This window comes from Sminthopsis crassicaudata, chromosome 2 (assembly GCF_048593235.1).
Source record: "Sminthopsis crassicaudata isolate SCR6 chromosome 2, ASM4859323v1, whole genome shotgun sequence".
NCBI classification, from domain to species: Eukaryota; Metazoa; Chordata; class Mammalia; order Dasyuromorphia; family Dasyuridae; genus Sminthopsis; species Sminthopsis crassicaudata.
The window spans coordinates 51,545,496-51,571,085 of record NC_133618.1 but is presented as its reverse complement, the minus strand read 5'-3'; the positions used below and the strand labels follow the sequence as shown (position 1 = coordinate 51,571,085).

The 25,590-nt window shown below is 39.7% G+C and overlaps 1 protein-coding gene across 13 annotated transcripts in view; it reads left to right on the top strand.

The window, feature by feature from the left end:
• Window positions 1–25,590, top strand: part of BANP (BTG3 associated nuclear protein) — a 234,790-nt gene that overhangs the window by 18,495 nt on the left and 190,705 nt on the right. For 7 of the 13 annotated variants that reach the window (XM_074286246.1, XM_074286244.1, XM_074286242.1 and 4 more), the window contains exons 2-4: window positions 13,318–13,478; window positions 20,319–20,413; window positions 24,027–24,226. In XM_074286246.1, coding sequence (XP_074142347.1) covers window positions 13,400–13,478; window positions 20,319–20,413; window positions 24,027–24,226 — 374 coding nt within the window. In that variant the 5' untranslated portion in view covers window positions 13,318–13,399. Of the gene's footprint in view, window positions 1–3,233; window positions 3,255–13,317; window positions 13,479–20,318; window positions 20,414–24,026; window positions 24,227–25,590 lie in introns of those variants that run through there. The other 6 variants (XM_074286245.1, XM_074286243.1, XM_074286241.1 and 3 more) reach the window with 2 other exon arrangements.

Below are 25,590 nucleotides of genomic sequence, written 5' to 3'. Positions count from 1 at the left end.
AATCAGATCAAAAAGGGGAAAAAAAAAAGCAAACAAAAAAAAAAAAGGTGAAAAATTCTATGTTACGATCCACATTCAGTCTCCATAGTCCTTTCTCTCTCTCTCACCAGTCTATTAGAATTGGTCTGAATCACTTCATTGTGGAAAAGAGCCATGTCCATCAGAGTTGATGATTACATAATCTTCTTGTTGCTGTGTACTATATATTCTCTTAGTTCTGCTCACTTCGTTTAGCATCATCAGTTCATGTAAACTTCAGGTCTTTCTGAAACATTGAGAATTCCTTTTAAAAGATAGTAGTTGTACTATTAATATTCCTTTAGAAAATCAAGTCAGAGTAATTAGGAAATGAGAAACTTCCTTTAGCATTGAAATGAATAAGTATTGAGAACCTAGGTTTAGTTTCTTACATATTTGAAAAATAGTAATACATAGGTATGTGAGACATGTTCATTGCAGAAAGTATGTTTGCTTGTTTATTACTCTGAGCCATGTCATGTATTTTTACTGGAATTAAATCCTTGATATGCAGTTAAATTTGTGAAACACCTTGCTAATCTCTTGATTCTTTAAGGGGCCATGACATAGAGGTTAGAAACTACTATTTTCATTTTTGAAACACAACTGTATATATTTTTCCTCCCTTTAGTTGATCAGTAAATATTTATTAAGTACCTCCTATGTGCCAAAGGGCATTTTGGTGGTGTAGTAGTAGAGCACGGGTTTTAGAATTAGGAAAATTCATCTTCATGTGTTTAAATCTGGCCTTAGACATTTAGTACTTCCTTAGTTACTTAGGGTGAACCTGAATAAGTCACTCCATCTTGTTTGCCTCAGTTTCCTCATCTGTCAAATGAGCAGGAGAAGGGAAAGGCAAAACACTCCAGTATCTCTGCCAACTTCTCCCTTCCCCCAACAGAGTTATAGAGTGAAGGAGAATCCAGAATTTGTATCCTGCCTGTGGTATTCACTTTGTGATAACAAATCATGGAACCTTTCCATGCCCGTTTCCTCACCTGTAAGATTAGGCTAATAACTTCTACCTTACCTCCTTCCTAGGTTTGCTGTGAGGCTCAAGATAGATAATATCAATAAAGGATTTTGCAAAACCTTAAAACACTTTATATATGTCAGTTATTAGTAAATGTGGATTACTTCCCTCCCTCCACAAAATGAAGCATGTGATCAAAAACATTATTGCGTTGTACACTGTCTTTGCTGTTTGAATTTTTCTTTAAAGTCATTTAAAAAACAAAACAAAACTTTTTTATTTAAAATGAATAAAATTAGAAGGGGCTGCAGAGTCTACACACATACAGTTCCCACACTTAAATTAAACTGAAGTGAGTTGTTCAAGGTCAAACAAGTTGTAAGCATCAAAGAATTTGGTCCTTTTACTCCAGAGTTGATATTCTTTTTGCTACACCATGCTGCCTTCTAGAATTAGCTTTAGGTCATTAATCCCAAGAGAACTAACTAAAGGGAAAAATATCATCTGGCAGTGGCCTCCTGAACTCTTTGGATCTAGGCACGTAGTTAGTGGCCCACTCCCATTATCTATCAGGGTTGGCACTTATGGGTTATGCACATGAGACTTAGATTGGGAAAATAACTTGGTTGTCAATGGCCAGTCTTTCTGGGATGTAAGACTTTAAAAAAAAAAAAAAAGGTCAGGAATTTGACAATCCAAAATGGAATTTATTCGATTGACTTATTTGCTGTTGATTACAGTATAGAGGAAGAAACTCTTGGCTGGGAAGCAACATGACCATATTCTGATTCTGTGTCTCCCATTACCCAGTTGTATGACCATGGCTGGCCTCAATTTCATTCTCTGTAGATATTTTCTTAAAGGTCAAATATTCTGTAACCTCTGAAGCAGGATGTAGTGGATATAGAGATGGGCCTAGAGGCAAGAGGACAGACCTGGATTCTGATCACTCCTTGGTCACTGCCTCCTGACTCTGTCACATACAGTGCCCTCAGTTTTACTTTTTTCATCTGCACATCACCTTACTTAGCTAAATGCTTAGCCTGATTTTATGATAGTAAACATTTATTAAGTACCTACTTTGTGTAAGCCATTGTGCTAAGTAAGCTCTGGGATACAAGGAAAGGTGAAGAACAGTTCCTGCTGTGGAGGAGCTCACAGTCTAATGGAGGAAGCCACATGCAAATCATCCTATACAAACTATCAAACTATTTTGTAGATACTATGTTTTCCAGCAAGCAGGCTGTGCCCTGAGCTTGGTATAACAATAATCCTTTTCACCCTCAATGACCTCACATTCTGGTAAAATATATTGCTTGGACCAGACCCAGGTGTTCAGGGAGGGATTTAACTCTTCCTGTTTCCCAGCACCATCCATCACATGTTCACAGTCCCTGTTCCTTGTAATTTCCAGCTGCTACATTCCTGTTCCCATCACAGAACTCTGGTTCCAGGCCCTGCAGAGTAATCATGACCCCCAAGACTTAAGACAGTGACTGTTCACATGGGACTCAAGAATGCCTGTATTGTCCCAAGAAATGCTAACCATGAGAATTGTCTCAAGACCTAAGAATGATTATGTCATAGTCCAGCCCACTTAATATATGTAAGGACTGCCTTATCCCAGCATGTTAAAGTCTCCTTCTTGGGGAGGGTGGGGAGGGTTTTCCTTACATGCAAGTCATTCTGAAGTACATTATACCACTAGTTGGTGTTCTGACATACCTGTCTTTGGTTTGCTCTGTCTTACTCAGGCCATTCCCACATTAGAGGCTGGCCTAATCTGGATAAATTGGATATAATCAACAGAGAGAAAGCAGTAGAATTAAGATGGATTGGGAAAGGCCCTCTGGAAGGTAGGCTTTTAGCTGGGATTTGGAAGGTGGCTAGAAAAAGTAGGAGGCAGAGATGAGGAGAACATGGAAGTCTCGAGTGAAAATGTCCACATCAGGATGGCCATTATCACCAAACTCCAGAATACATGGTGGGGTAAAAAGTATAAGAAGACTGAAAAGATAGGAGAGGTTAGGTAAGGTAGGGTCCTGAACATCTAATAAGGGGATTTCATATTTGATCCTGGAGGTGAGTGATAGGGAGCTTCTACAATTTATTGAGTGGGGCATGGGATGGGTGATACAGTATGGTTCTACCTTTGTTTTAGGAAGATCACCGATAGCTAAATGGAACCGAGACTGGAGTGGAGAGAGATTTGGGGCCTGCAGACCAATTAGCATCTGGTTTGTTACAATAGTCTAGGTGTGAGGTAAGGAAATCCTGCACTAGGCTTATCAAGGTGACCCTGATACTGTAGTAGGTAGCAGCGGGCTGGATTATTGTAGTAGGTAGCAGAAAATTGGGTTTCAATTCAGTTCCTCTCAAGTAAAGTCCACTTATCCCATGGTCCAAGCGAAGGATGAGTGGTATGTGGCCCATTTGTGGTGACACTCTTTCCTTCCAAATGAACTTCTCTCCTCTTTTCCTTTGTTCTTTCTGCTTTAGCTTTTATTCTCTCATGTCCTTTCTATTTCCATCCATTTTTTTCCCCTGAGGCAATTGGGATTAAGTGACTTGCCCAGGGTAGCACAGCTAGGAAGAGTTAAGTATCTGAGGTCATATTTGAACTCAGGTCCTCCTGACTTCAGGGCTGGTGCTTTATCCACTGTGCCACCTAGCTGCCTCCCATTCATATTTTCTTGATGGAATTTTCATGGTGGACATTATTGTGTTGTGTTGTAACAGTGATTCTTCACAACTTTCTGATTTGCCTTAGGGCTGTTTCCCTCTTCATGGATGCTCCTTGATTCTTGGGATCTTAAGTATTTTTAAAAACCATTGTTTGGTGTCCTTTCCTGGTGAAGATTAAACTGTGTTCAGCTCTTCTTCCATTTCTATTTTCTGATTTCTAAATTTCTGTGGGATAGGAAATTAAACCACCAATCTTATTATAATTGTATTCAGAATAAGACTATGGACTTAAAGTGAGAGGTTGAGAAGAGGGCTAGTTTTTGAGTGAAGTGCTTGAGCTTCAGTGGGTGGGTTTTAGACCTTGAGACAGCTTAGTGAAATAGACTGACTATTGAACTTGAAGTTATTAGGAAGACCTGAGTGGGAATCCTACCTGTAGGATACTACCTGATAGCTAGTACTTGGGTGACCACTTATTCTCTTGATAAGTTACATAAACTCTCTGAGTCTTGGTGATACCTTGCCTACATAATGGGGATGGATCTGTCATCTGATGACTGATCCACTTTGGAGATTTAAAAAGTCTGGAATGATGATTTCACTGAGGGGAGAAGGTTTCCAGTTAAGAAGATCCCAGGACGAATGCTGATCCACAGCTGCCCTGCAACTTAACAACTTGCTTGGAGCACTGAGAGGGTTAGGGATTTGTTCAGTGTCACCAGTCAGGGTGGATCAAAGAGAGAACTTGAAGTTGGGTCATAGTGACTCTGGGGCTGCTAAATCATGATGCTGCTTATTATGAAAAGAGAGATGAAAACAGAAGAGCCTTTCCTTGCAAGCTTAGATTCTAAAAGCTTAGATTCTACTGGGGGAAATAAAATAAAAAGTACACCTGCAGTAGGTGCTAATTGTAGGGGGGTGGGAGGGAAGGGTTCAGAGAGCCCTCAAAAAGGACATAGCACTGAGCCAAGAGCTTTATAGGAGCTGGGATTCTAGAGGGAGAGATGAAGAAGGAATGAATTTTGTGTGCGGAGGTTAAAGAGTAGAGGTGGCAGCTGGGTGATCATATATGAGGAGCAGGAACGGGGTCAGATGGACTGGATTGTAAAGCATATGGAGAGGAGCCATGTATGTCAAGAAGGGAGCTGGGAGGGTGCTGGGGAGAAGTTGTGCAGAGCTTGGAATGCTCAGCAAGGTGTTAAGGAGCTACTGGAATTGAGTAAAGGAGTAACGTGGTGCCTCCCGATCCTTGGGAAGCTCACTTTCTCATGTTTGGATTGATTCCAGTGGATTGAGTTTGGAGTTACAGAGTCCACTTAGGAGGCAGTTGCTGAGGGCCTGAAACAGGCTGGATGTGATGCAAGTAGAGAGAAAGCACCGGCAACCAGTTAATGCTGCCTCTGCCGCCACCATTGCCGCTGTCTCTACTACACTGTGGTGAAGCTCACATGCAATTGAGTGAATGTAGAGTGCTCTCCAAACATCCAAGAGCTATTGAAAGGCTGTTGTTTCCTGGGGTGGGATCAGTCTCCATAGAGCAGTGGTCCTCAAACTTTTTAAATAGGGGGCCAATTCATTGTCCCTCAGACTGTTGGAGCACCTCACACTCTGTCTCTGCCACCCCAGCCCAGTGCCGGAAGTGGGCGTTGCTAATGTGAGTTTAGGTCGAAAGTCGCTTATGGTCTGATTTTGCCATAACCCGGCAGGCTGCATAAACGTCCTCAGTGGGTCACATCTGGCCTGTGGGCCGTAGTTTGAGGACCCCTGCCATAGAGAGTCCGTCAGTTTTTTACCCAGCAGTTAAAGGTCAGGAATCCCTGAATTTACTGTGTTGGTGACACATGGGGATGCTGGGATTAGGGTTCTGTAGGTCATAGATTGAAACAAAGGAATCCATGAAGTTGGATAGGGGAAAAAAAATGACATTTCTATTTTTATTAAGTTCTAACTGAAATTTATAATTTCTTTCATTTATGAATTAAAGGAAAACAAAACACCTTTCCACGGGTTCTTCTGGGAAGGGACCTATCCTGCCAAAGGGGTCCATGATAAGCCTCTGATCTAAGATGAGCATTTAAGGATAGGTTGTTTACTTGTCTTAGTAGGAGTGCTGGGAGCTCCCTCTGCCCAGTCACAACTCTGGACATTCTTTTTCTCATCTCACCCCTCATCCCAAAGATTGCCTCATTATTTTTTTGGGTGCTTAAGTGTTTTTTTTTTTTTTTTTTCTTTTCCTCTGTGTACTCAGAAGTATAGATATATGAGGATGAAGTTGTAGGTGTAGGTGCTCTGAGAAAGTGTGTTCAGACAGGTCCTGCCTTTTGGTGCATTGTGACCTGGGGCTGAGTTATGAATTCTGCTCACTTGCCTTTGGGCTTGGTTCCTCCTTGTCTCCCTTTCCTTGGAATTAACCTGTAAGATTTAGTAAGTTTCTTTAGCATCTGCAGGATTAGAATTTAGAAAATGCACCCAAGTGTAGAAGAGAACCTTGGCCCATATCCTGGCCTTGCCATTTGCTACCAATATGACCTTGGACATGTTATTCTCTCTGGGCCTCTTTCCTTTTCTGAGGAGTTAGGCTAAATGGCCAGTAAGCTCTAAAACTGTGAGCTTCGATCCTGGCTGATGGGTAGGGCTAACCTCCAAAGTACGAGCTCTCCCCTTCAACTCTGGGACCTGATAAAGGCCTTTGCAAAGATGTTGCAAAGGGGATGATTAGAATAAACTTGAAAATGATCTAGAATGGATCTTCCACTTTTTTTCCTCACTCTACCTCTTTCCTGTTCTTGGGAAATTATAGTATGGAAAGAATCAACATGGGAAGAACTTGTGCTAAGGACTGATTTATTAAATAGTTTGCTGCAGTGATTGACTGTAATTTGTTCTTCATGGGAAATCAGGGCTTTAGAATTTCAGAAAATCTTGACACTGTTTGCGAAATTGTACATGGTATTGCATTTTCCCAGATAAATAGTACTGGAGCCTGTGTGTGTGTGTGGTTTTTTTTTTTTTTTGGGGGGGGGGGATCTGTTAGACCAAGTCATTTAGTGGTTAGATTGTGAAATAGATTTTATTAGTGGTTTTTTTCTGAACCACTGATTTTCTGAATGCATTGAAAAAAAAAAAAAACTGTTTAACACTCTTTTTTCTCCTTGATCAGATCAAGAACAGTAAATCAAATCTCAAAGTTTAATTTTGCTTACAAACTTAAATTATATTTCTGAAGTTAAAGCTCAAGTTAGTAGGCTCAAAAGGAGATATTGAAGTGTAAAAGAGGGAAATATTGAAGTGTGAAAAAGAAGCTCCATTAGATGTAAAGCCCACACACATTAGAAAAGGTCTGAGGCTGGAATAGTTTTCACTTGCTCAGAAATAGACCTTCCAGGATTAGGATTTGCTTTCATATCTTTGTCCAAAGTTACTCAGCTGCTGTGATTCTAAAAAAAGACTGGAAAGTAAGTGTGTGTGGGTGTGGGTGGGTGTGGATGGTGGGGGGGAATGTATCATCTTAAAGGAAAGGGGGAAATCCCTTACTGGAGACCCCAATATGAGGCAAACTGGAGACTCGAGGCTCTTTGCTTCCTCTTGCCGGACTTAGCAAGCCTCAGGTCCAAGGCTCTGAGAGAGTTCAGGATTTCTGTCATTCCGGAAAGACCCTTGCTGAAATGAGGACTTTTTCACTCCAGCCAGTTGCTAGAGATCGTGAAGACATCAATCGCTCATCAGAGTCCATCTGTGGAGCCAAGGTGCCATGGCCTATGAGCACCTCGGGGAGGGGGGTGATCTGTCCAGCCCAGCCCAGCCCAACCGCTGAGCATCTCCTTGACCCATTCCAGTAGCACTTTGGACTGGGCAGCTGGGAGGGTGCAAGGAGTCCTCCTTGAGGGAGCTGGTCAGAAAAAGTGCCTGAGAGGGACAGCCCAGCCTACCAGAGGAACAGCCATCCTTCTCTGCCATCCATCTCCCCACCTTGCACTTCATGAGGATTCCCTAAAGAAAGAGAGGCCATTGAACTCTTGCCCTGGCACAGTTGTGAGCTGCTTTGGCTATTTATCTCCCTTACCATCATCCTTTTAATGTCTGCCCACTCACTTTAAGATTCTGTCAATTTGTAGGAAAGCGTGCTCCAGTTTTTTTGGGGGGGAAGTGCTTTGCAGGTACTATTTTTTGCTGTTCTCTTTAGCAATTTCATAAAAGTTAATCGAGTTTGTTGGCTGATTATTAAAGGAAAATGAGCCTGGAGTACTGTTAGTAACATAGTCTTACCCTTGGGTCTCCAGGAGCAGCCACGCCTCTCGGTACCTTGTAGTGCTATTGCTAGCTTGAGTGCTACACTTATGAACAGATCATGTAGAGTCTTCAGCTTTCAAAAAGACCCAGGCAGGGGAAATTGACACAAAGAAGACAGATTTCCCCTGTTTTTGACTTAGTGACATTTTGGAAAGGAAAGCTGTTTTGTGAAAATATGAATAATTATGTGGTACATTTATTTCCTGAGAAATAAGGCATACCAAGTGAGTGGAGGGATTTGGGGCGTTTCTGAAGAGACAGATGCTCATCGGAGTGGCCATGGTTAGCATCTGTGGGGGTATTCCCTCCTCTGGGACCTTTTAGGACACAGGATGAGGTCTCGGTAGCACTTGTGGTCCTGAACCACTTTGTGGTTGGGTGGGATGAGATCACCCGTCTGGTTAGACTCTACTTCTGACAGGATAACCAGGTGGCACAGTGAATGGAGGGTGGGAATGGAAATAGGAAGAACTGGGTTCCAAATTCAACTCCCAACACATAAGGTTTGTGACACTGGGCAAGCCACTTGACCTCTGGCTCAGTTTCTTTATCTGTAAAATGGGCATGACAGTAGTACCTGCCTCCCTGGTTGTTGTGAGGACCAAATGAGATAATTGTAGAGTGTCCAGCACACAGAATGGGTGCTACATTAGAGCTGTTGTTGTTATTACTGTTTGCTTGTGTTTGGAATCTTTGGGCCTTGGAAGAGCTTGTTAGAGTGTGTCTTTCCTTGTGTGGTCTGGCGGCCCTAGTGTTAGGGTTCTGTGAAGGGGCCCTCCGTACTGGTCTGTGTAGTGCTCCCATCAGCTCCCACGGCCCTAACTTCTCTCCTGACCTCCGGGCTCACATTTCCAGCTGCCAGAGGGATATCTTAGGACTGCTAGGGGGCGCCATAGTGCAGGAACCTCAGACACTCACTAGCTTTGTGACCCTGGATAAGTCACTTGGCCCTGTGTGCCTCAGTTTCCCCATCTGTAAAAAGAGCTGGGGGAGGGAAGGCAAAGTGACGCCAGTGTCTTTGCCAAGAAAACCCACTCGTGGTCACGATGACATGTGTGAAAAGTGACTGAGGTGACGGGATGTTTCAGCCTGGAGGTCCCAAGGGGACTTGGTACCTTCCTTCCCTTGCCCCCAGCTGTCCCGACTTTCTGTGGAGGCCACACTGTGCTCCTGGACAGTTATGTTCACAGCCTCGGCAACTTCTGCAGCTCTCCTCTGGGCTGTTGGCAAGCTCTGCCAATTTTACATTGGGAACATTGGATGCCTTTGGCTTCCCTTGGTGCATGGGGAATTCTGCTTTACTCTCTCATTTTGAGTCTATGTATGGCTTTGCTTTTTAGGTGCTTTCTCATAAACAACAGAATGTGGGCTTTTTTTTTTATCTAGTATGTCACTTTTGAAACAAGATCAGGGTGGGACTGTAAAAGGATAAGATTGCATCAAAATAAAGAAAACAAAACTAACTGTAGGGGCACAGCATTGACTTTAAAAAGAATAGGGACAAATAAATGCTTTCAAAAAAGCAATACTAGGAAGGAGGAAAATATACTCTTAACCTTACTTAACTTTTTCCGAAATGGATTAAAAAAAATCTAGTAACCAATATTTATTAAGCCCTGGCGGGTTTCATATTAAACTGGGGATACAAAATGAGCATAAGGATTTTCAAGGAACTTAACATTCTAATGAGGGAGGCAGCATGCAAATAAAAATATATAAACTTTATACAGGATAAATAGGAAATGATGAATAATAGGGGGAATGTACCAGAAAGAAGTGGGGAAGGGGAACCTTCCAGTGAAAGGGGGATGGGGTTTAGTTTGGGAAACTAGAGAGGCCAGGAGGTAGAACATCCTCATAGTTTGGACTTCAAGCCTCAAGACCCTCCTTGCACCCTCCATTCAGTTGCTAAAGTGATTTTCCTAAAATGTAGATTTAATCTTAGTAAACTTACGTTACTCCCCAATGCTTTTAGGAGCAAATAAAAATGCTCTTACTGGCATTCAAAGCCCTTCATGGCCTACCCCACTGCAACTTCTCTAGTCTTTTTACACCTTACTCTCCTACGGACACTCTGATCCTGGGACAACAGCTTCCTGGTTAGGCTTCTTTGGGCAGCTTCTCTGCTTACCTGCAGTGTTCTCACTCTTCATCTCCTCATCTCTGCCTTCTGGCTTCTTTAAATTCCAAATAAAATGCCTTCCTTCACTGGAAGCCTTCCCCAACTCTTTTTCACTCTAATTAGTGTCTTTCCTCTGTTAGTTATTTACTATTTGACCTCCATATAACTTGATTTATAGATATTTGTTTCCATGTTGATGTTTGTTATTTTAAAGTTTATTTTCAGTCTTTTATTTGGCTAGACAGTTTCTAAAGAATATTACAACTATCAGTTAAACAGGTAATTTATTTGAGGACATGAACATTGAATATAATAACCTTGGATACTTTTTCTTTTCATACATTGACTGGTTGGACTATTACCTAGATTTTGTATTTTTCAATGAAAAGGGGAATATTTTCAAAATTTAATTCTGTTAGTTGAAAACAACAATAAAATATAGATCAGGAATTATTGGCTTTTATACATGCCTTATATTTTGATTTTAAAAACTGATGATTGATTTTCATCTATTTGCACTATTAGTATTAATCTGATAACACACCATGTCATTAATTCTTACCTAGTTGGGAAACTTGTATTATTGGGAAAATTTGTGTTTTCATATAATTTCCCTCATGTTACTTGTCTATTTTAATCATTTTTCAATTTCCCAAAGGTGTTCTCCTGGAAAAAAGAGTATTATTTATCTCTTCTCATGAGAGCTCTCTTCAGATATTTAACTGCCATGTGGAAGAAAGAATACATCAATTCTGCTTGGCCCTAGTGTGTGGAACTAGAACCAAAGTGTAGAGGAAGTTTAAAGGAAGGTTGATTTTGGTTCAGTACAAGGAAAAACTAACTAATGAATAGAATAGTCCAGAAATGAAATGGCTTGTCTTGATAGGGAGTAAGTTACTCATCACTGGGGATGTTTAAGTATAAGTTGGATGACCATTTGTTAGAGCTGCTGTAGGGATTTGTGCTTCATTTAAAGGGCCTATTTGATAGTAACTTACCAAAAGTTCCTTCTGTCATTCTATAGTTCAAGACATAGGTGCAGAACTAACTTAGTTTTGGAAAAAGATCTCAGTCTCTAGAACAGTGTTTTGGTTTTTTTCCCCCCAAAAAACATAGATGTACTCACAGCACCACTGGGGTATCACCATAAAATCATAGAAGACGTTTCAGATTTAATAAGATTTTGCTACATTTACCTCTCTTCTGTATACAAATGAGAAGATACACCTCTTCAAGGACAAGGCAGGGTTCTAAATAGCAATTGTAGATAGTGACATTATGAAACATTAATCCTAGCACAGATGTTTTATTATGTTAAGACTGGATAGTCCCCAGGACTTCTGAGAAATGGCAAATTCGATTTGCCAAAATGGCAACCACATGTGTAAATCCATTGCCAGTTTTCTCGGGCTGGTTGCCAAAGTCTTTGCTATCCGAAAAGTTTCACCATGAGCAGAATTTTAAATGACTCTTTATGTTGGCAAAAGAATCATTTTGTGTAAACAACTTGGATATTGTGTGGTGTTCTGGTTTGGAAGAGATTACATGATTCAGGCTTTTATGAAGTATAGTGTCTTCTTAGGCCAAGCTCGAAGCCATTAGTAACCATACAAAACATTGTATTGTGCGTTTTCAATTGTTTTCCACCTGTCACTAATTTATTTTCTCCTTAGATAGTAAAACGAGGTAGGAAAAATGACTTCACTTCATCATCTTGAGTTGGTTTTAATGTTTATATTTAATGATAATGCTCATGTTGGGAAACTTCAGTGTAGACTGCCAGTAATCTTTGCTTCAGGTATTCTTTTTGGAAAAGCAAGTTCTGAGTTTATATATATATATATATATATGCTATTTTTGATTTTCAAATAGACAGTCTTTCACATCTGAAGGATAACCTTCAGAAAACCAAATTTTTTTTTTTTGAACTTTTACAATTTCATTGTAGTTTGGTAGACTTGATTAATAAACCAGTAATCCCTTATGCTGCTGCTGTGTGCCAGATACAGTGCTAAATTCTGGGTATTACAAAGGCAGAAAAGAAAGAACCTTAAGAACCTTATCCTCATGATATCTTTCTGATGAAACAACAATATAGGTAAATTTGTACACATAAAATAAAAAGGTTTTTTTTTTTTTTTTGAGGATTGGGATTGGGGATTGGGAGATGCTCCCTTAGAAGGGAACATTTGCCCTGAGCTTTGAGGGAAACAAGGGAATCTGAGACAGATTCCAGTGCAGTGAGGAGATCTGAGGGTCTCCTAAGTTAAGGTGACAATATGGCACTCCTCTATTATTTTCCAGAATGACTTAAAGGTTAAGTAATCTCATTAAGACTAACAAATGTAGGGCTAATACAAGTCTTCAGGAACCAGGTAAAGGCAAACAGGTTTCCAGGATAGGTCAATAAAACAAGTCTTGGGTAAATCTTCATTAGGAATTCTGGGAAGTTCATTATGAATTAAGTTTATAGGAGGTTCTGGGAAGGGAAGATTATAGAGTCAGAACTAGGGGGAGGTCATCTGGTACAATCCATTCAAATTTATAGTTGAAGTATGGAAACCCAGGGAGTTTAAATCATTGCCAAGGAAGGAGAGAAAAAGTTATTTCTCATCTTTAGTTTTTGAGAAACTTAAACTTGGTTTAATACATATAAAAGTCCATGTATACATTAGAAGGACAGCTGGGTGGCACTATAGTGCATAGAGCGCCTGGCCTGGAATCGGGAAGGCTCATCTTCCTCAGTTCAAAGCTGGGCTCAAACACTCACTCGCTGTGTGATCTTGGGCAAGTCACTTCATCCTGTCTGCCTCAGTTTTCTTATCTGTAAATTGAGCTGGAGAAGGTAGTGGCCAACCACTCTGGCGTCTCTGCCAAGAAAGTCCCAAATGGGGGTCATAGATTTGGACGGGTCATAGATTTGGACGTGGCTGAAACAACTCAGCAACAACCAGACCAATGACAACAACAACAAGTCAGTGGATTTAGGCAAAGGATTGGGAGTTCGGAATTTTGTTATCCAAACCTCTTAATTATTTGAATTATGACACAAGCAAGTAATGTACTTTCTGCTGTCTTGCCATGTTGGCATAATTTAGATAGGGCAGGAAAAGAACTACCAAAGGATATAATTATTAACATTAACATAATTGTAAAATGGTTTTTGTGTATAGACCAGATATTTTGTGTGACCGAATTTAAAATTTTCTCTTTGTATATATTTTAATAGGTTATTAAAAGCTGACCAGCCCTTCCCAGGTGGAATTTATACTTGGCTGCTGTGAGAATTGAACCTTACTGCATGATTCTGGATGATGTCAGAACAGGACTTGGCCGATGTGGTCCAGATTGCCGTGGAAGACTTGAACCCTGATCACCCAGGTACAGTAGGTATGGGAACAGAATGTGAAATATTAAAAAATACAGTGTAAGGAAGATTTGTATTTGTCCCCCCTCCCTCCACTCCAGTGACCACACACATTCTAATGATTTTCCTAGTAACATGAAATGCAATTCTTTAGTGATATGTGATTTCACTGGAGTTTATAACCCCTCAAAAAACATAGACTGCAATCTCTCCATGACTTAATTGACAGTCTTTAAAAAAAATGGTCATGTTCTACATTTATCTCACTTCTCTATCAAGAAATGGGTAGCATCTTCATCATTAGTCCTCCAGAATTATGGTTGGTCAGTATGCTGATAAAAGGTTAGCCCTCTATCACTTTCATTAACATAACTTGTTCATCCATGTCCTAATTTACAAATATTCTCTCAGATTCCAGTTCTTGCTTCCCTGAAAAGAGCTTATAGATGGTCTTCTAGAATTTATTGTGGGCACAGCTGTAATCTGTAATCCTACCTATCAGGGAAGCTGAGGGGGGGGGGGGTCTGCCAATCAGATGTCTGCATAAAATTCAGGGTTTACAATGAACATTCACAGTCTTTTTAACTTGATAAATTTTCTCCAGAGCTTGTACTTTCCAGGTGAAGCACCAGAATAAGACTATTCTCAGTGACACAATTTGTTCTGTGCATTTGATTACCTGATTCTTCTAAGTGAAAACCACAGAATAAAGTGCCAAATTCTAGGTGCTATGAATATGACAGTTGTTTTATCTCTCTGTAGCCTTAATATTTGTTTTTAAAAATGATCATTTGAAGAAATTTGATTTTTTTTTTTCTTATCTCTGCTTTTCTTTCTTGGCCCTTGGCTATTCCATTCTGTCTTTCTCCCTCCCCCCGCCCCTCCCCCCATCACCCTTCAGTGTTTTCATTTGAAATTGAATTAAATTTGGGAAACTTGGAGTTTTAAATTAAAAAAAAAGTTTTCTTTTTAAAAATATACAAGGCAGGATTTCTTAGAGCTCCATTCCAGCACAATGTAATGTGTTTTTTGAATTGACTCTCTTAGAAAATTTTCATTGGGGTAATAGTATTTAAATATAATAGTACAAATAGTGTTGGAATCAAATGAGAGAAGACATAAGCTATCACAAGGAAATGTATTGAGTTCTTACCCTTTTAATAATTATATTCCTTATTGTATCTTTCTTGTTTTGTTTCAGATAGCTTTTTATAGGAAAAGATGAAAAAAATCCTCTTAAAGTATTTATTGATTAATTGATTATTGATTAAATATTTGAAATTTTATAAGTTTTAGGTTAATAATAACTTTGTTACAAAAGCATGCAATATGAAATACTACCTGAGAAAAATGTTCTAGTTTTAAATTATGAGCATTTATATAATTATCTAAATTCTAACAGTATGCTCATCCAAATGATTTTATCTGCCTGCCACATTATAATGTCTCTCTCTCTTTCTTTCTTCCTTTCTCTCTTTCTTCCTTTCTCTCTTTCTTCCTTTCTCTCTCTCTCTTTCTTTCCTTCTTTCTTTCTTTCTTTCTTTCTTTCTTTCTTTCTTTCTTTCTTTCTTTCTTTCTTTCTTTCTTTCTTTCTTTCTTTCTTTCTTTCTTTCTTTCTTTCTTTCTTTCTTTCTTTCTTTCTTTCTTTCTTTCTTTCTCTCTCTCTCTCTTTCTCTCTCTTTCTCTCTCTCTTTCTCTCTCTCTCTCTCTCTCTCTCTCTCTCTCTCTCTCCTTCCTTCCTTCCTTCCTTCCTTCCTTCCTTCCTTCCTTCCTTCCTTCCTTCCTTCCTTCCTTCCTTCCTTCCTTCCTTCCTTCCTTCCTTCCTTCCTTCCTTCCTTCCTTCCTTCCTTCCTTCCTTCCTTCCTTCCTTCCTTCCTTCCTTCCTTCCTTCCTTCCTTCCTTCCTTCCTTCCTTCCTTCCTTCCTTCCTTCCTTCCTTCCTTCCTTCCTTCCTTCCTTCCTTCCTTCCTTCCTTCCTTCCTTCCTTCCTTCCTTCCTTCCTTCCTTCCTTCCTCTCTCTTTCTTTCTTCTTTCTTTCTCTCTTTCTCTTTTCTCTCTTTCTCAGATCTTCCTGACTTCAGGGCTGGTGCTCTATCTACTGTGTCACCTACCTGCTCCTAATAATGCTTTTCAACATTAATTTGCAGTCTCAATTTTTCCAACATTGTCATTTCCCTGATAGTCGTAGATGGATGTTTCAAATAGAATTCAAACTGTAAATTCTGTGGTGCATTGATCTGGACTCTGAGCAAGCTGTTTTATCTTATTGTTTATCTTATTGAATATCCATCAATAGGCACTTATTGAGCACTTACTATCTGCCAAGTGTTGGAGACACAAATACAAAGAATAAAGCAATGCGGGCTTGCAGTGACTTTATCTTCCAATGACAGATACATATATAAAAACACATACAACATAAATGTAAAGTTAATAAATGCTAATATATTCAAAACAGGTAAATATAATGGTATGCGGAATGTGGAGGGCACTAGTACTTAGGAATCTTCATAAAGAAGATGGTGAGTGAACAGTATCTTAAAGGAAGAGAAATACTTTCTGAAATATCTTCTAGCAATGGTAGAAAAGTCACAAAGACAGGACTGGTGTGTCTTTTGTAATAGAGAAGGCTGATAGAGCATGTTAAAAGGGCTTGTGCCCCTTGAGACTGTAAGAATAGGTTGGAGCCTGATTGGGTCGGACTTTCAAAGCTAAACAGAGAGTTTGTAGATTATACTAGAGAGAACAGGAAGCACTGGAGTTGGTTAAGGGGAACCGTTTTTCTTAACTCCTCCTTTGCAGGGTGCCTTTTTGTGTTGCTTTGAAACTTAGTATCTGTGTATAAAAACTCTTTGATTAGGATTAACATTGAGGTTCCCAGAGGTGTTTTTTTGATGTGTATTTGAAATTGAAACAGTTAGACCACAAGGTCTGAAAATTCACTTGGGTAGAGATTCAAAAAGAAATTTTAACCTTGTAATGAGTAAAAGATATATTTTGCCTTTAAAGGCAATAGTAACAAAAATAGCAGTGATCTTAGAATGATACATTTAGAGTAGAATTTGAATCCCAGGCCTTTGGCTCCAGGGCCAGGGCTTATTTTGCTCAATCTCTTCCTCCTGTAGAAATGATTTTCTGTACAATTCATTTGCCAGATAGCCATTTGACACTTTGGCCGCTCATACCTTGGTCCTGTGTAGACAAGGAAATCTCCTATTGTGTGTTTTGTTTGTTTTGTGTATGGGTACAGATTCTAGGCCCCTCCAGAGGAGGAGGGCTCGGGCCTCCCATTTTGTCCTGGGTGCTGCCTCCTTTGGTCTCTTGCCTATAGAAGGCACTTAGCAAGTATTTGTTGATTTAATAACCATTCTTTCAACATTTCTTAAAGGCTTAATTTAGGAGAGTTGATTTATTATTTTATTTTTATGTTTCATTCAGAGTTTGTTGTTGTTTTCCCCAGCAGACAATTTAAAACAGAGATGGGGCTGTCACCACTAAGTGAAAGAAAGCAATGGAGCTTGTACTACTCATGCTAAAACCTAACATTATTGGCTTCTAGTTGGCCCAAGTATTCAGAGTGAAGAAGGTCATGATCCTGACTACTTTTGGGGTGCTGTGTTCATTTCTGAGCAGTACCTTTTAGAAAAGTCATTGACAAGGGGGAACTGGGCATGATGACTCAGAAACATGGCATAAGTAGATTAGTTGAAGGTGAGTGAGGGGAGGAGGATGGAATAACTGCTTTGCTGAGGACAGTGAAAAGAGAACAGATCCTGGAATCACTGGGCCTGGATGGGAATCCCAAATCTGACACTTCCTATCTGGGTGACTGAACATCCCCTTCCCCTCACACACACCTCCCCTCCTCTCCCCCCAGTCTCCCAGGTTTGTAATCTGGGTGTTAGTCTAACTCGTCCTCCATATCTTTTCGTTTTCTAAATCTTGCTTTTTTTTACTTCTACATCTCTTCCATTGAACCCTTTCTCCCTATTCACAGCTGCCCTTTAGCCCTCGTCACCTTTCATCTAGAATCACTGCCACAACCTCTTAATTGATTTCTCTAAGGTCTGTCTTCCTTCCTGACTGACCCTGCACAGCTGCCAAAGGAATTTTCCCCAAGTCTAAATCTGATCATTCCTTTCTGTTATTAAACTAAGTCCAGTGATTTCTTGTTGCTTTTAGAGTAAACTCTTCGGTTTAACCACAGGGAATAGAGTGGGCTTGGAGTAAGTTTAAATCCAGCCTCAGAAACATACTAGCTGTGTGACCCTGTGCAGGAAACTTAACCTCTGTCTGTATCTACCTCCCAGAGTCTGAAATGAGATAATATTTATAAATTGTTTAGCCCAGTATCTGGGTCATAGTAGGTGCTATATAAATGCTTGTTTCTTTCTTTCTTTCTCTCCCTCCCTCCCTCCTTCCTTCCTTCCTTCCTTCCCTCCCTCCTTCCTTCTTTCCTTTTAAAGACCTTTAGTACCTAATCCCAACCTATGTTTCTAACCTCATTATGTATTATTCTCCCTCCTGCACCATGTAATCTAGCCAAGCTGGCCTTCTCTCTTGCTCACATATGTTATTCCATCTCTTCTTTCCGTGCCTTTGTCCTGGCTCCATCTCCTGCCGGGCACATGCTCTCTCTTCTTGCCTGACTCACAGGATCCCTCTCTTCCTTCAACATGTAGCTTAACCCTGATTTTTGGGAAGATCTTGGAGCATATTGAAGTGATATGGTGATTTATTCATGTGGTCAGACTTGATCTTGAGGAAGATCATTTGACAACTGAGTGGAGAGTAGATTGGAATGGAAAGAGACTTGAGGCAGGGAGGGCAACCTCTGGCAGTAATCCAGGTGAGCAGTGTGGAGGTAGTGTCAGTGAGGAGGAGGGTGAATTTTAGGCTGTGAGCTTGGATGAAGATCTGAGAAGAAGCATTCAGGGAGAAGGAGACTCATTAATGAAAAGACCCAGAAAGGAGAAGGAACTTTCAAATGACAATAATCAAGAAAAATCTGAAAGAGTAAATTTGTGAGGAGGCCATAACATATAATCAGTAAGGAACTTGAAAACAGTAAATGAATTGTGTGAAATGAGGAGGAGATGGGCTGATCATATGATGAGAGGGAGGGATGACAAGAACCTGGTCAGCCTGATGAAGATGTTGGGTGGGCTGATGGTGTGGGCTGGGGTCACTCAGCATGGGCAGTTTTGACAAGGGACAGATTTGCTATTTTAGAGGGAGCTTTAGAGTTGTTGAGATGATGGATCCATAGTCTATTGCTCTTTTCTTTGAATCATTACTGAACTTCCCTGCTGACTCCTCTGTGTCTCAAAACAACCATCTCCATGTAACAGATGAGGAGTACAGTGCTGAAAATAGAGGCCTCGTTGGACAGCTCTCTAATTCTTGCTGTAGTTGTAGTGTGTCCTAGGGGAAATGTGTGAGCCTCAGTGACCATACTGTGTTCAATACCGTTACTATTTTAAAAAAGTGGATGTGCTTATGTTTCATCCTCACTTAGTGTGGCATGCACAGGGCCCATGAAATGCCTGAGGCCAAGCTGTAAAACTGGCTCAGATTAGAACTGGGCTGGCCAAAAATCTTGGGGACCAATGGTTTGTTTTTTTAAATGACAAACCTTGTCTGAAAGTGATGTAGTTACTGATGACTTGCAATATCTAGTACTTTGAAATTTGCTAAGGTTTTGTCATTTGTTTTGAAATGAAAATTTTCAGACCAAAGTCCGAAGTCTGTGGGAAGGAAGCTGAATCTCACAATGCTTGAGTGACTTTCCTACTGTCATACATCTAGTATCAGAAGCAATGAATGCAGATGTCTAGTGCTTGTCCCACTTTAACTTTTAGACATTATTGCTTTTGTTTTCTGAATGCACTATTTTTTGAGTGATTGATCTATCCATTGGAAGAGAATATTCTCTATTCTGTAACATTTAACTTGGAAATAAGCAGTTCTTACACATCAGATCCTACTATAGACATCTCAGTAGTAGAACACACAACAGTAGTTGCTAAGAAAATTTAATAATGAAAAAAAAAAATTTCATCAAGAGATCCCTGTAAGAAAACACCCTCAATCAGCTCAGATCTCCATCTGCTCTGTACCATTTACAACTTCCTGGGACACCCAGTGGTAGGTCTCTTGCTCAGGGTCAAAGTCAGCCAGTGTGTGTCTGAGGTGCATTCCAGGATGGTGTTCTAACCACGAAGCCAAAATGGCCTTTCGATTTCTTTTTTTAATAATAGAAAGAGGTGATTCTCAGTGAAAGACAATATTGTCATTCAGCTTAGAAGTTTTGTATCAGTAGAGTAATTTAATAGCTAGGATGATGAACTGAGGGTCAGAATTATAGGAATTTAGGTCTGTCTTCTGTGATTTAGTCATTACCATCCTCGACAAATCATTTATCTAGTATATAAAATTAAAAAAATATATCCTAGGGACATTTTAAAAATAAATATAAGGATTCAACTAGCGCTTTCTCTCTCTCTCTCTCTTTGTGTCTCTCTCTCTCTCTCTCTCTCTCTCTCTCTCTCTCTCTCTCTCTCTCTCTCTCTTCCCCCCCCTCTCTTTCTCTTTCTGTTCCTCTTTCTCTTTTTCTCTCTCTCTCTCTCTGCCTCTGTCTGTCTCTCTCTCTTCCCCCTTCTTATTCTTTTTCTTTTTCTCTCTGTTCTTTCACTGTGTCTCAATTTCTTGCATAACAGGGCTTTGTTTCCTGAAATATCTCTCCATCTATTTAATTCTTTGTGAATGTGTATTTATATATGTAATACAAATTTGTCTCACACATACACATACTCCAGGATGAAAGAGAATCAATTTGTTCCTCTTGCCTTTTTTGATTTGCAGTTGTGTTAGAGAATCATGAAGTCACAGATGAAGAAGTAGAGCCTCCTTTGAAACGCCAGCGAATAGAAATCAACTGCCAGGATCCCTCAATAAAGGTAAACGTGTATAATTGTGTTCAATCTCAATTTAGTTGTACAGAAAACATTTCTTTTGAGAAATGAATGAAAAAAACTCAATGACTTTTATTCTGTCCAAATTGCTGGCTTACCTTTCACCTCACACTTTGCTTATGATGATGGGGAGAGTAGGTTGACTTACATTTGATTAAGTTATGGTGAAGACAAAATAAAGCATTTGTCCCCTTGCTGAAAGGTTTACTCCCTTCTCATTCAGGTCTCTTAACTTTTCTTGTTATTGTTAGTGATTCATGCCTGGATCCTTGAAGCTACTTATTTAACTCTGGCTTGTGGAGATGGATGCAGTCCCTCCACTTGCAAAATAAGACTTTGCTTTATGTTTTATGTGTGTGCTCTAGATGCTTTGTTTAGCACAGTGTGTGTGTGTGTGTGTATGTGTGTGTGTGTGTGCGCATGCGTGTGCACAACATCCGGGGAGTAGCAAACCAACCTTAAGTGGCAAACACAGGTCACCTCTGAGTGGTCATGCTTTTATGTAAGTAGTCTGATGGGTACAGTGATATAGGCGGCCTCCCCAAATGTTAGTGGCCAGTCACGCAAGGATCACTTTAATTTCTGTTACTTAAAGTAGTCCTGAATTCACTTAGATTTCTATTGTTCTGGTGGTTTAAAACTCCCCCCAAAAACATATTGTGTAATATTTGAAGCAGTTGTTATTTGTAGATTTCATATTATTAACCATAAGCAAGATATAGCAGTGACTAGGTAGGAAACCTGGATTCATACCCTGCTGCTGCTTGCTTGCTGCCTTAATGGTTAAGAATGAAGTGATTCTCCTTCCTACACTTTAGTTTCCCAATCTTGAAAAAAGATGGTTGGTTGAAATTATTTTAATAGTCCCTTCCAGGTCTAAATCTTATGGTCTATACAAGGTTTCCCTGGTAGTTGAAGGGGGAGAACACACAAGTTAATTGAAAAACTGAACTAGCTTAGAATATTTAGGTTACAGTACCTGACTTTTCAGAGTGGGGTTTACATTTGGGATCATATTTATATTTTTTGTCTATTTGTGCCTTTGGTTTGGATTAGATAAGATTGCCTCCTGATGTAATGTAGAGTATCTTTTAAAGAGGGGAGATGGCTGGATCTTGCTGTCACATATTTTTAGAGCCCAAATAGAAGGTGCAACATCTTCTTAAACTTTTCCCACTTGTGAGCCCTTTTTGCTCAAGAAATTTTTATGTTACTCCAGGTTTATAGGTATGTAAAATAAGTATACAAATCAAACATTTATTAGTAATAAGTCATACTTTCAAAGCTCTCCCACATTCAGTTATGAGAACACCATATGGGGTTATGCATTACAGTTTAAGAAGCGAGGTTATAGATGGCAAGGGGCCCCAGATGCTCCTGGGTTTGGGTAACTTTGTACTTCAGCTGGCCATTGCAGAGCCTCCTATATGAGAGCCATCACGGTGCAGTAAAGCTTAGTCCAACAGCCCTCTCAGGAAAAGAACCAGGTGGATGGAGACTATATATTGTCCCCATTGGAACACAGCTGGCTAGACAGTTCATTGGGCTGGTGCTGCAGCAGCATGTATTTTGGATAAATATTGAAAGCAGACACTGAACTGGGCACAGAATTGAATAGGAGGAAGCTGACAGTCTGGATTGCACAGCAGTTTCCACTACCTCAAGGTTCTCCCTGAAAAAAAAAAGAAAAAGAAAAATCCTTGTTTTTAATACCAGTATTATTCTGCTTGTACTATATGGTTATGAATCATGGAATTTGTAAAAAAATGAAAATTTCAAGTAATAATAATGTTACAGTCTAGCATCATTATAGCTTTTTAAGGTTTTTAAAATACTTTTCAAATGTGATCTCACTTTATCTTCCCTTGACATAGATGCTTTTATTAGCTCCATTTTACAGATCTAGACATTGAGATTTAAGTGAGAAGTTAAGTGGCTTGCTTAGATCACAGAGCTAGTAAATGTCTAAAGCCATGTTTGAACTCATGTCTCCTTGACTCCAGAGTCAGCAATCTCTATCGTCTATTTTCTCTAGGTTACCCAGAAGGCAACAGGGAGGCGAGCAAATAGACTGTCCTATATTTTCAATAATGGCTTGCTTACAAGAATCTGTAAAACATTTCAATAAGCTCATCCCTGGCAGGTGGTCACTTAGGAACCATTCAAACAATTTGGTTTAGTGGTGGGACAGATACTTGATAAATGAATCTATGGGTAAAAATGATGAATTTATGTTTATCTTCCTTGACTCTGTCCTAACAAGTAGAAAAATTTCCAAAAGGAGTTGAGTAAAGAGATTAAGACAAGAAATTCAGATATTCCAATCTAATAGTAGCTAATCAGCTACACTTTTTTGTTCAGTCATTTCTAAAGTCTTTGTGGGACACTATTTGGGGTTTTCTTGGAAGAGAGACTGGAGATGTTTGCTGTTTCCTTCTCTAGCCCACTTTATTGATGAGGGAACTCAGAATGAAGTGATGTACTCACACCACACAGCTAATAATATGAGGGCCAATTTGAATTCAAGAAGATGAATCTTTCTTACTCCAGGTCCTGTGTACCATCCACTTTGCCACCTAGCAGTCCTGATAACTGAGACCTTTATTATTTATTTTACAATTCCTATTTTAAATAATAGGCAGGAAATGAGTCATTTTACCTGTAACTTTCTGGGCCTAGCCTATGATATTCAAAAAGGACTCTTGTTTGTGTAGTTTTTGTTCCATCTGAGATACTTATCCTATTATCAGTATGAATTCTCAAAATGTATAGTACTATAATGCCTTTTAGTGATTGGCTAATGGCAATTAAGTTTTGTTAAATTGTAAGTACCATTTGTACTCATTAGTACATTTGCTAATTTGGTAAAACTAAGTAGTACTTTAAGTGGAAATTTGGTTAAATATCATAGTTGACCTTATATTTACTTGTTCTATTAGTTCTGGTTTCTGAGAGTAGAGTAATTGATACTCAAGGCAAAAGCCAAATTTGAAAAGTAAGCCCACTAGATGGCAGACTTGCCATTAAAAAACACCAAGGTTTCCATCCCCAGAACCCAGGACAGGTGCAGTTTTCAGTGATCAGATGTGTAGTTTCGTGTACCTTTTCTGAAATGTCCTTATTCATTTTTAGTTACCTTTGAGTTAGCTATCTGGAGCGCATGCTGAAAGTGACGGTCAGTAGGAATTCAGTGGAAATAACATTATGTTGATTAATGCATTAATATATTAGAGTTCTTAGGTATTTTGTTTGTACTTAGAAAAGTAAGAATGTGCTAGGTCACCATTTAAAAGTATAATTTCATAGACAGTTAAAACCAATATTGACAAGTTGTGTTAAATCTTATTTAATAAGGACTTGAATAGGTGTGTTTAGATGCTTCTGGGTTATATGTCAAGAACAAGCCTATTCTGTGTGGATTAATTGTGCTTTTGGATATCTGAGAATGATGGATTCTGTGAAGGTTAGCAACCTGCCCTTTGCCTTGCAAGAACAGACACTTAATACACATTTGTTTTGTGAGTTGTACATTTTCCTTCAAGATCAATTCACCATTTAAAAAACATTTTATGTTGTTTTTTTTTCCTCTCACTTTCAGTCATTCCTGTATTCCATTAATCAGACAATATGCCTACGATTGGATAGCATTGAGGCCAAACTGCAAGCCTTGGAAGCCACGTGCAAATCATTAGAAGAGAAACTGGACCTGGTCATGAACAAACAGCACAGTCCCATCCAGGTGCCAATGGTGGCTGGCTCTCCCCTTGGCGCCACACAGACGTGCAATAAAGTGCGATGGTAAGGAGCCTCAGGGAAGCTGCGGCTTCTAAAGGCATTTTCTATGTCTTTTTTTTTTTTTTTTTTAATTCTCCTGGAAAAGCTTTCTTTCTCTCTCTCTCTCTCTCTCTCTCTCTCTCTCTCTCTCTCTCTCTCTCTCTCTCTCTCTCTCTCTCTCTCTCTCTCTCTCTCTCTCTTTGGGATATTTCTATACTTTTCATAATATCAACCCTCTGGTCCCCTGTAGATTGAACTTGAAGGTCCTGGCCTCTCCAGCTTTGTAGTACTGATGTGAATTATAAAAAGAGAGCCCATATTTATGATCCTGGGTGACCCATATGTACACACAGCGTGAGGGCATTCTCATCCACATTTCCTTTTGACCTAAAGCAGACTTGATAAATCTTGGCTTTGGAAAACATGTGCTAAACCTAGGAGATGGGTGTTTGTTCTTTCTCTCGTTTTTTTTTTTTTTTTTTTTCCCACTGAGAATACAGCTAGCTTTGTCCTTATGTATTTTTTTCCCCACACAGATTGTATCTTTTTCATCTCATTTTATCAAAATTGCAATGAAGTTTCCAATTTTTCAGAGCCTCTTATTTTCATATCTGTTTTTTTAAAAAAAGGAAATATGGAGCTGATTTAATCAGGGCATAAAGAATGATGACAGGTGGAAGGGATGGTTTGTGTATAAATTAAACCCTTAACTTTGCCAACAGCTTTATAAACCATGCAAATTGAAGAGGTTCCAAGTAAGTCTTTGACCTGCTAAGAGCCCTAAGAATATATGACATTGTCTGATAGACCTTTGTCAGGGAAACTAAGAGACTGGGTTTTCCTTTTTCAGCTGGAGGTGGCCCTTTTTCACTCAACCTATTTTGCCCCTCCTCTGCTTTCTCCTCCTTTCTCCTCTTGCTTCTTGATCTGAACTTCAGCATGATTTTACTGGGAGAACTCCCCTACTAGGTCTGCCAAGGGCTGCCTCTATGTCCAGGACTTTTGTCCTTGTTTCTGGGGCTTTGGCGAGCAGCAAGGGTGTGGTGTATCTGCTCTCCCTTGGCCTTAGCAGCTTCATCCTAATCCCAGAGGGAACAGGGAAGCATCCACCATCAACATCCCATAGTCCTCGTACTTTGGGGGTGATGGCAGCAGTGTGTAGAAAAGGACAGTGTAGCTTGAGTACCTGCCCAGGAGAAGTAGATCAGGGTTTGAGGTCAGAGACCTGGGCTGCAATGGTCATCTCAGAAGCTTCCATAATAGAATTCAATGGTGTGGATCTCACATCTTGCATTACAGTACATCCCCTGCGTCTTCAAGACACCAGTGGATGTCTTGAAAGCCTTATGGATACTGAGAGTAAGCTTTTATTATATTTGAAATCACTG